This window comes from Somniosus microcephalus, chromosome 15 (assembly GCF_052327205.1).
Source record: "Somniosus microcephalus isolate GS21.2 chromosome 15, FLI_Smic_1.0, whole genome shotgun sequence".
Lineage (NCBI taxonomy): Eukaryota > Metazoa > Chordata > Chondrichthyes > Squaliformes > Somniosidae > Somniosus > Somniosus microcephalus.
Window position 1 is genome coordinate 106,217,558 of NC_141001.1, and position 12,043 is coordinate 106,229,600.

The 12,043-nt window shown below is 41.7% G+C and overlaps 1 protein-coding gene across 1 annotated transcript in view; it reads right to left on the reverse strand.

Moving 5' to 3' along the window:
* LOC147107130 (uncharacterized) overlaps positions 1-12,043 on the reverse strand; it is a 93,498-nt gene that overhangs the window by 60,026 nt on the left and 21,429 nt on the right. The window contains 4 exon segments of the mRNA XM_086008226.1: positions 5,068-5,212; positions 7,046-7,137; positions 7,537-7,654; positions 8,413-8,528. Of these exon segments, the coding sequence (XP_085864352.1) occupies positions 5,068-5,212; positions 7,046-7,137; positions 7,537-7,654; positions 8,413-8,528 (471 nt within the window).

Here is a 12,043-nt window from a genome sequence, read left to right on the forward strand (position 1 = left end):
AAATGAGTAAACCATTCATGATCACCTTAAACCAAGCGAGTAAACCATTCATGATCATCTTAAACCAAGGGCGTAAACCATTCATGATCATCTTAAACCAAATGAGTAAACCATTCATGATCATCTTAAACCAAGCGAGTAAACCATTTATGATCATCTTAAACCAAGGTGTGGAGATGCCGGAGTTGGACTGGGGTGGACAAATGTAAGAAGTCACACAACACCAGGTTATAGTCCAACAGCTTTATTTGAAATCACAAGCTTTCGGAGCTGACTGCTGTGATTATCTCTCTGCCGAGGTGTGATAAATGGCAGTTGGAAAGGTTACCTGTAAACATCTGACATGATTCTCTGACTATATAAGCTGTGTCTTTATGCATTTCTCCACTTCACCTGAAGAAGGAGCAGCGCTCCGAAAGCTTGTGATTTCAAATAAAGCTGTTGGACTATAACCTGGTGTTGTGTGACTTCTTACATCTTAAACCAAGCGAGTAAACCATTCATGATCACCTTAAACCAAGCGAGTAAACCATTCATGATTGCCTTAAACCAAGCGAGTAAACCATTCATGATCATCTTAAACCAAGCGAGTAAACCATTCATGATCATCTTAAACCAAACGAGTAAACCATTCATGATCGCCTTAAACCAAGCGAGTAAACCATTCATGATCACCTTAAACCAAGCGAGTAAACCATTCATGATTATCTTAAACCAAGCGAGTAAACCATTCATGATCATCTTAAACCAAGGGAGTAAACCATTCATGATCACCTTAAACCAAGCGAGTAAACCATTCATGATCATCTTAAACCAAGCGAGTAAACCATTCATGATCATCTTAAACCAAACGAGTAAACCATTCATGATCGCCTTAAACCAAGCGAGTAAACCATTCATGATCACCTTAAACCAAGCGAGTAAACCATTCATGATTGCCTTAAACCAAGCGAGTAAACCATTCATGATCACCTTAAACCAAGCGAGTAAATCATTCATGATCACCTTAAACCAAGCGAGTAAACCATTCATGATCATCTTAAACCAAGGGCGTAAACCATTCATGATCATCTTAAACCAAATGAGTAAACCATTCATGATCATCTTAAACCAAGCGAGTAAATCATTCATGATCACCTTAAACCAAGCGAGTAAACCATTCATGATCATCTTAAACCAAATGAGTAAACCATTCATGATCACCTTAAACCAAGCGAGTAAACCATTCATGATCATCTTAAACCAAGGGCGTAAACCATTCATGATCATCTTAAACCAAATGAGTAAACCATTCATGATCATCTTAAACCAAGCGAGTAAACCATTCATGATCACCTTAAACCAAGCGAGTAAACCATTCATGATCACCTTAAACCAAGCGAGTAAACCATTCATGATCATCTTAAACCAAGGGCGTAAACCATTCATGATCACCTTAAACCAAATGAGTAAACCATTCATGATCATCTTAAACCAAGCGAGTAAACCATTCATGATCACCTTAAACCAAGCGAGTAAACCATTCATGATCATCTTAAACCAAGCGAGTAAACCATTCATGATCACCTTAAACCAAGGGCGTAAACCATTCATGATCATCTTAAACGAAGGGAGTTCATCGAGTGGGAGGCAGAAGTGATGAACTGCAGGTTGAGCCACCCAATGACACTCTCAGGAACTTGGCTCTCAGTAATAGATTGCGACTGAAAGAAATCTGGCACCAGGTTACGCACCACACCAATTTGTTCAGAGAGTGATGTGAGGCATTGGGAATTGTTTTAAGTTTCAAATGAAAACATAAACCAATTCTCTTGAAACACTGAGGAAAATATTTTTGGGCTGAACTTTTTATCTCTTGCTCAGACTTAGTCTAAGAAAGAAACTTTCCAGCTAAATTGGTTTTAAACAGTCAGTCCACATCACAAAAAGCTATTCCACCCCATCACCTAAAATAGAAAATAGTGAAATTACTTCATAAAAACGGTTCTTTCTATCCATTTATCAAGTATTTTCCATTTTCCACTGAAAAAGTGCAAATGAAGTGTTAAGTTCAATACTGCATCATTTATTAATATCAGCATTACCACCTTTAGAAATTTGATAAGAATGAACTACATCCAATTCGGTAAAAGATTAATTCTACCTTGGGGAAACCACTCAAAATAGCTGTCACTGGCATATAGACACAAACAGATAAGACTTGAACAGTAATCATTAACTTCAGTCAATAACAAAGGGATTTTTGACTTCATGAGGGGCAAGAATACTTCAGAGAGTAGCAATCAGCTGAATAGCAGAGTTATTGGGAGGGTGGGATATAAATTGTACACCAATGCATCTGCCAACTGATTCATTTGCAAATATTAATGCAAAAGGATTCTGGCTAGAGGAACATTCCCATCCGTTTTGTAATTTTTTAGAATGAGCACTGCAAAGATGTCATACATAGATGAATCAACTTTGTCTCGATATGCAAAGCAACAAAGGGAATGATTAAAGACGATAACATAACTCAAGGTGACCTCATGCAGATTAGGTCAAACATTCATTTATCATGCGAAGATAATGGCCAACAGATGAAGGTGGAAAGGATCAGCGGCAAACTGTCTTTGACGGGGGAATGTTCATCGGCATTTGTGAGTGTTACCTATTCGGTTAGAAACAATTAAGTCACAGCACAGCACAACAGCTTCTGGAGTGCACTGCTGATGATTTCCAGGTAGCAGGTCGAAAGCCGAGAAATTACCTGCAGTGCACTGCACGGGACATGGTGACAGGAACCTGCATGCACAAAACTGATGGGAAACTAAGCTCTTTATGGCTGGCCAAATCGCAGTTGCAATAGCAGTGGAGGGGGAAGTGGATGGAATCGCTGAGTGCTCGTCGGGGATATGGTAGAGAAAAAGAAACATCAACAAAGTCATGCTCAACTGAAAGGGAACTACTCGGCAGTTTTACACAACTTACAACACAAATGCTTCCATTTCGATTTCAGAAATGCAGCTACAAAGTCACAAGTTTTTTAAATCACATTTGAAACACTGGCAAAAAAAAAATCGGAACTTAAGAAAGTAAACAAAGAAGCACAAGGCGAGCTAACCCACTTTGCTGGCAAATTTCTGTCCATTAATACCATTTTTCAGTCCAAAACAGTTGTGGGGAAATTGTCAGCTAATCCTCTGACTGCACAACTCTGTTTAGTTTGAAGTACTTGAGTCTATTCAAAGCACGTGTGTCAACATATTCTTTGCACCTTTAATATTGCACCAACTTAATTTTCTAATATTCAGCATTACAGATTTATGTAAGACGCTTGCTCTACATTTTCCATGGCCAAAATTGGGATCCGCATTTGGCAAGGTGTCCAATCCTCAATGGGTTAATGTAAAAATCACCATTCCAAAATACATTCTGTTGCACCAGTAGTGTACAAGATTGGAAAACTCTCAGCCAGAAAGCACAGCCAATACCAATATGGCAAATAAATGTGATCAGAATTCAACTAAATGTCCTTGCAGATACAATGTTTTTGTGTACATTTTTATTTATTCCAATCTCCCATTTAAATTTAACGCACTGAAATCTTACTTACCACAACTCAGTGTCATTAAGTTAGGAACAGGCTGGCTGGGCGTTACTGGCATTTGAAGAAATGGCAAAAATATCTCAGGTTGAAACTACTATTTTCAACAACTAACGTATTGTATTGTATTCTCTCAGCTTTTTCAGGTTGGCAGCCTGGCCCTAAAATTGGGACTCTGGAACTTGCAAAAAGAACTAGTTGTAAAAAATATATATATTTTCTATAAACTGTAATGAACCCTTCTAAATTGTGTAACTAAGATTTCACCTGTGTACAGATGGTTTTTGAAATTTATAACTGGAGGCTGCTGCATCCACCAGTATGTGAGCTGACGCTCATTTTATACAAGCTCAATAGGTGACGGTTACAAACAGGCTGTGATTGTATTAGAAGTGACAAATCTAAAACAGACTGGATTAAATGTATTCTCAGTAAAACTATCTGTCCCAGTCAGCCAACCCATTACAGCACTGGTTTATTGTCACTGTGCTGTGCACTTCCTGTCACACGCTGTGGAGCCACCTGCAGTCACTGCTGCTGTGCTTTCCAAAACACGAGTCCAATTGAAGAATTTTTCTTATTAATGTTTAATATGTAATTTTTTTTTCCATTTTAAGAGGCTGTGCATCAACGTTCCCCCTAATTTGGTTTTGGGTGCACGGTCCCTTTAGCAGGTCGTGCAGCCCGTTCAAAATTTCATGCAGGCTCGCAATCTTCCCCCATTGAAAAGCCGGTGAGCGGCCTGCGCTGGACCTCCAGACAGCTGCGGGGCCATGCAGCTGAGTGGGAACACTGCTGTGCATTATTGGCAGGTACTGGGATAGAGTTGCCAACCCTCCAGGATTGCCCTGGAGTCTCCAGGACACTGCTGCGAGCAAGCCCAAGGAGAACAGTCATAGGGCCATTAAAAAAAATTGTGATATTTTTCTTGAACACTTATGTTTAATAGTTATAAAAATATTAAGAGATGGGGAAAAATATTCTGTTTGACTGACATTCAAGAATCATCCAATCGGGTAAGGAAGAGTCTGTTCCCTTTCCAATTGGTGGGGAAAGGCGTTGCCCTGTGAGGATTGGCGTGTTGGGTGACCAATGGCAGGAGCGTGGGGGTCGGGCGGTTGGATACGGGACGTCACGTGACGAAATCTCCAGGAATATGCCCAACCAGAGCTGGCAACCCTGTTTTGAAACTGAAGAAATCGGAAAACTTTGCCCTGGAGCAGCTGATGTACCAAACACTTCACCTTGTAGTTGTCAAAATACATTTTGGTAATCCAAGTGCAAAGATCAATATAAATTCTGGTTCAAATATCGACCAACATTCTGTGCCTCAATCGGAATTAGCAAAAGAAACTAGACCCCTAAATGCAACTGAAGCGTAACATTCACCCGAGTCATTCACCTGTTAAATTACTTGTGATTATAAAAAATAAATAAACCACATGATTTGTTCAAACTGAGAACCAGAGCGCCCCATAATTTACCTTCTCTTTCTTCCTCAATTTGTGTCATCCGTAATTCCATGACAGCCCTCTCCTCTTTGGCCTGGCCCCGTGCCGACTCGGAAACCATTTCTTGCCACTCCAGCAGCCGGCTCTGTAGTTCTTCGGCACTGCCCGATTCACTTGTCTGCAGGGACATCACACGCAGTGCACAGTCAGCCACAAGTCTAATTGGGTAATTACATTGTTGATGCCATTGTAATTAGGAGCATGTGGCCATTAGAAAACAGAGCAATAGTTCTGTGCATGTGCCTCGAGGGCATATTTGGGTAAAGGTACAGCAAACGGATCCGAGGCTAAGGATAATGCAGCAAGATTGGCGCAGGTGTGACGAGCCAAACGGCCTCCTTCCGTGCCGTCACTTATGACCAACGTTCCCTTTAAGCTGTGCGGCCGTGTGGCGCTTTGCAGGTCCCGGGCAGCCGGCATTCTGAATGGCCCGCACAGCCCGTCAAAAGGGGCCATGTATTAAAGTTACTGGCCCAAAATCTGCGGTCGGAGGCTTCCCGCGGGCGGATGCCTCCGACCTGTAAAGAAATCTACGCATTTACCTGGTGATCCGGGAGGTATGGAGACTCTCCTGGGCCTCTCCGGGTAGGCGCGGGCAGAGGCCCACGTATCCCGGGGCGCAGGCGGTTTGCAAGCACTCTTGGGATCACGTGGGCCGGCCCAACCAATAAAAGAAGGGAATCCCCATTCATACTTATGGAAGTTCCGTACAAACGGAGACATCATAAGTATGAATGGGGATCACTTAAAAAATACACAAACACATGAAATAATTTTTTTTTAATTACATATTTAAAATTAATTAAAATACCATTTAATTAAATATTTCAAACAAAAAATGTTTCAACGAGGTTAAAAATAAACTCATCTTATTGGACAGGGTTTTTAAAGTATAAATCAGTGATAAAGTTTTATTTTTCTATTTTTTTTAAAAACTCTCATGCTGGTAAAAGCAGGCATTATGCAGCCTAAACCCGGAACTTGCGCGGCCCCTACGGGCATGTACATACCTCGTACGCACCCGTGGGAGGTCGCAAATTACGGCCCACTGTTTTTCCTAAGTTAATTCATTCCTGAAAGATGCTTGTCTTCAATTATTGATTGCTGGAAGTGATGTGACGAGCAGGTATTCAGTGATTTTCAGATAGCGCTATAGGTAGTCTAATTGCATTTAAAATCAATAGACAAATGGACCATTGCAGCACACTGGCTTGTTCTACTTTATGTATTGCTTCAAAAAATCTTATGTCACAGGTCACTATTACTGTGGACTATATAGATGGGTATCTCAGAACCTTATTACTAATGACATAGGTTTTATGGCAACAATACAATCGGAAATTTAAGTCCGCACTATCCGAAGTTGACCAGTGACCCAAAAAAGGGGCTTTTTACTTGAATTCACAGATGGTTGCAATTAAGATCATCGGGATTTATCTCCAGATTTTCGCAAGCACTTCTTGCTGTTTGTAGCTATAAATTGAGTTCTTTAATGTCAGCTACACCATTTTCTCAGTCTTGCCAACAGATCTCCACAGTTCTTGATAATATTATGCTCATCATTCCAACGGTAGCCGCAGATCTCTTTGAAACACCCAAACTGATGCAAAAAATGTTGAAATGCTCTGCTGCTTCCACTGTTGCACAAGCCAATTCATGGTCGGCTTTTTCAGGTCAAGTGTGTGGGGTAATGCGTACGCCGAAGGCTGTGCACCTCGACTGCAGGCAGCAAGCCAGGTAGGCAAAGGGGCCAAATAAATAAAACACACACACAAAAGGAAAGCTTAGCCAAATACTCCATTAAAAAAAACCTACAATAAGCAGTAAGAAAACTAAATTCATCAATTTAAAAAAATCAATCGGCACAGTTTAAAACCATGCAAAATATGCATTCTCAGACCAAAATACTGTTCATGGGTAAATTAAATACAACACCAGGAAGTCTGCCAACCTGGGAGGTTGCCCGTTTGGTAACCTGATCCAGATCTGCTTGCATTTTCTGCTGTTGCTCCTCATACAGTTCCAATTTTGCCAGAAGTTCCTCTGGAAGAAAAATGCACCACCCTTTCAATATACGGAACAACAAAAGCACACAATACTGTACAATTACAGGAAACTTTGGTTTATCCGGAGGTTAACTGTCGGGAATGCTCGAGCCACCGGCAAAAATCAGGGGCCGTTTAGTTAGTTTTTTTTTTCACCAGTCAGGCTCTGCAAGGTCTCGCTGAAGCTGTTGCTAAGCTACAGAGACGCTTGCAAGGTACGGCTGACTGTTTAGAAGCTGTAAGCAACAGGGTTTGTTGCCAGATACGGAGCTCAAAATCTCCGTATGTTTCAACATTAGCGCTGGTTTGTCCGGCAGTTTTGATGGGACGGCAACAGCTCGGTCCCGTCGGTGCCGGATCGCACAAAGTTTCCTGTAAAATCAATCGCCCAACGTACCATTTTGTGCCCTCATCTTTACAAGTTTGTTCGCTTTTTGTTGTAGTTCTCCTTTCTCCTCCTCCAATTCAGCAACTCGGTTTTTGAGTGCTATTTGCTCCTGGTGAGGAGCTCCAGTCTAAATGGAAATAAAAATGGTTTAAATTAAAGCAAAAAGGGGGATTTGTATTGATCAATAACACAACTGTAATTCAAATTAAAAGGGAGCCGGAATATTTTGCAGATAATTTTAACACAAGTGCTTTTCACTTTATCTGCTCTTCTTCCCCCCCTCCCCCCCAGCCTCTGTTTTTGTAATTCACTTTCTCCTGCATGCTCATGTCAATTCCCCATCATTTCCTGGTCAGACAAGGCTGGTAGTGAAACTGTCAGTACCTATCATTCTGATAAACCAGCCAAATAGTAGATTGGATATATTTTAGGGAGAAGCTAGATAAACACGTGAGGGGGAAAAAGGGAAGATTAGGTTATGCTGATAGCGTGAGAAGAGGGTGGAAGGAGGCCCGTGTGGAGCACAGACACTGGCGTGGAGCAGTTGGGCCGAATGGCCTGTTGCTGTGCTGTACATTCGATGTAATTCGGTGTAAAGTGTGACGAGTAGTACACGGAGATTGGGATCCCAGGGAAGTACTCCTTCACAGGGTTGAGCCGAGGCAGAAGGCTCACTAGACACAGAACTCCTAGTAGGAAAGCGCTCATGACCCCCCACTGCAAGGAACAATACGTCAATGGTTCATGGGACAAAATATACCATCAAACTATCCGACTTTCATTGTGAGATTATATGTCCTTGCATTTTAATTCTATCTCAATAAAAGAAAGAAAGGGCCTTTAGTTAGCAGGCACCAGATGTTGGAGGTTTTTATTTACACATACCTGTGCATTTCTCAGATCTTCTTCAGCCTGCCTGATTTTGGATTTGGACCAAGCTTTCATTTTCAGGAATTTGGCCTCCGATTTAGCAGCCTCTTCTGTTTTAAGTTTCACTTGTTCTTTAAAAGAGAGGGAGGATGAAAGTAAACATACTGATCACACATGAAGAAAAAAAGACTTGCGTTGATACAGCGTCTTTCACGACCTCAGGGCATCCAAAAGTGCGTTACAGCCAATGAAGTACTTTTTGAAGTGTAGTCACTGTTGTAATGTAGGAAACATGGCAGCCAATCTGCGCACAGCAAGCTCCCACAAACAACAATGTGATAATGACCAATAACCTGTTTTTAGTGATGTTGATTGAGGGATAAATATTGGCCAGGACACCGGGGATAACTCCCCTGCTCTTCTTCGAAACAGTGCCACAGGAGCTTTTATATCCACCTGAGGGAGCAGACGGGGCCTCGATTTAACGTCTCATCCGAAAGACGGCACCTCCGACAGTGCAGCACTGCATCCCAACAATCTCATATACACCGTCAGAACAAACATGAAAATAAACAATTCAATTCACCGTTTAAATCCGGTAGCAAACAATCTCTGTAGTTCCAATGTAAAATGTGTTTTTTTGTCAGTTGTACTGTTTTATGCTGGCCCAGGTAAATAATGGAAAGCTGCTAGCAGTTGCATGCATTTTTTTTTAATGTTATTTTCCATAGGGGTTTTGGTAAAAGCAAATCTAGAAAGCAAAATGTTCGAAATATAACACCATACCATGCAAAACAAACAAATGAGTGTTGTTCTTATGCAACGTGCAGTTTGTCCCTTCTCGACTCTTATGTGTTCAACGCTGTCATTCTGCAGTGCTACAGACAATTTCTACAATAAGTTCTAATGCTCAAGTTCAAATGGTACAATCTTGGTCAGGACGGGACATTACAGTGGTGTGCAGTATTAATAACTTGACCTCGTGCAACTCAGAACCCACAAAGGATGAGTTGGTACCAGCTTTGATGCCTCATTTCCTTTGTGGGTAGCTGTTCTACTTTTTACTTAGGCGACAGTGTAATTATCTTATATTTCTTACCTATTTATAGCTTCATTCTCATTCGCAGTGTTAACTTCACAAAAGACACAAGGGTTAGCGCATGAATTATTCACGTCAGAAGTACTACTTGCAGGAACACATTAAATTCTGCCCATGTCTTATTCACAAGGGGGGAATAAAAACCCTGAACTGATAATTTAACAATAAATTGCTAATCAATTCCAGAATTCACAAGATATTTTGAAGAGCAATCAGGCAACAAATAATTGATAAATTGAGAAATTACCAAAGTAACAATACAAAATGGACATGGTATGTGTGATGTGAAAGACCAGAAATGAAACACAAATGGGAGTAACCTACAATTCTATGATAATAGTAACTTTACACTCATATTAAACGCGCTTTGCATACACGAGAAAATGCAGTCGTTACACTGCCCAATTTCTAATGTCATCCGTATATTTAAACAGAAATTATATTCTACAACCATAGGGATTTACAGAAAAGGCGGCGGCAATTTGGCCCATCATATCTGGTTCTTTGCTGGAATAATCCAAAACTATGGCCGACATACTCTCTCCCTATAAGACGGTATCTCAATCCAATTCAAATATTTACCCATTATACCTTGAAAGATGGAATGGTATCTGCTTCAACTACTCCTTGTGGCAAAGCATCCCTTGCTTCAACAACGCTCTGCATAAAGACATTTCTCCCAATGTCTAGCCTTACTTTCCTAGGGACAATTTTTAATTAAAGACCCTTTGATACTTAATCCCGAAACAGAGGAAATGGTCATTCCCTATTTGCTCTATCAAAACCCTTCATTATTTTAAATACCCCGATTAAATATCCTCTTAAATCTTCTCTGCTACAGTGGACATAGTCCCAGTACAGACCCATAGGGCTCAATTTTCATTGGGCAGTGGAGGGGGGATTGGAGGCGTGTGGGGGGTTAAAATAGCGAAATCGGGGGGCACGAACCCATCCCGTCCCCAACCTGCCTCCATGCCAGTTTCAAAGGAGGCGGCTACCCGACCTCTGCTGGAAGCCGCCTCCCCGAGGCGGGAAGAGATTAATGCCAATGAACTGCCTGTTAACAGGCAGTTTTTAGCCTAATCCCTTTTTTTATCCCTGAAGTGTGGGATTCCCCGACGGCTCCAAACCACGCCTCCCCGACGGCTCCAAACCACGCCAAGTTAGCGAGGCGGACCGTCGGGCTGAAGGGTTCGACATGTCCGATGTTCAGGTGAGTGATGTGTGCATGAGTGCAGAGGTAAGTGTGTTTGGTGTCTGTAAAGTGTTTAAATAAGTTTTACATACCTTTACTTACCTTTATAGCCTTCCTTCCTTCAGGTCTCGGGAGTCCCTCATCTCACCGGCACAGAAAGCAGAATGGCCGCCAGCTGTCAAAAGTTGCAGCATTCAGCTTTCTGTTCTGGAGAGATCTCTAAATCAGCCTGAGAGGAAGGAATTAACTTCGTGTACAGATTGTCAGTGTTTGACAGCTTCAAAGAGCTGTCAAACGCTGATATTTCATCTGTCAAAAGCTCTTGACAGATGAAATGTCAATCTGTGACGTCACCTGTTGCCGGGTGGCCCTTAATTGGCCTGCTGAGCCTGCTGGGCGGGCTCAACAAGGTCAATCAAGTGAAAATCGAGATGGTTGGCCACAACTTGATGGAGGCGGGACTACAACCCCGAAAGTTGTAGTCCCGCCTCCTACACGCCTCCGGTATCAAAATCCAGCCCATAGTCTCTCTTCCTCACTATAGCATCTCATTCCTGGCATCATCCTCTCTTCCCCAAACTATCATGCAAACCTCAAGTGTCATAAAAAGAAATCTCTGTAGAGTTACTGACAGTGTCTCAGTTGTGCTGTGGTCTGTACAGGCGTTAACATTTGCTGGTTAGAGGCTGTTTAAAAAAAAGCATTTTGTGTACCACTCTCCCTGTGGGGACACCATGAATGGACAGGATTCCCCAAATTCCTTCACGATGTCACAGCAAGGGAGTTTGACAAAAAAACACCAGCTCCCCGGCAAAAGTGAACTGATACTTGCACCAAAATAATCAAGGAAATTAATCACTCCATCCTCTCCTCCCAGACGACTATTGTACATTTCCTGTCGGCCATTTCACAGACTCCCACAGATGGAAGCAATAATTGTAATAGGGACTAAATTCCGCTGGAACCACTTTTTTCCTGGATCGTTTGAAGTCGTAGAACATTACTATCGACTGATCAAAGGATCTGACCAGGACTTCTGACAGAAAGACTTGCATTTATATAGCGCCCCAAGACCTCACGGCATCCCAAAGTGCTTTACAGCCAATGAGGTACTTTTGAAGTGTAATCACTGATATAATGTAGAAAATGTGGCAGTCAATTTGCACACAGCAAGGTCCCACAAACAGCAATGTGATAATCTGTCTTTTAGGTTGGTTGTTAGGTAACATAACTGAAATTGGTTGTAAAATGCATCGCATAGTTCGAACACTGGATTATTTTAAATCATAACCTATTTAGGGCAATGTGAAGAAACACTGTACAAATTGGACAATCACTGGCACATCAAAAGC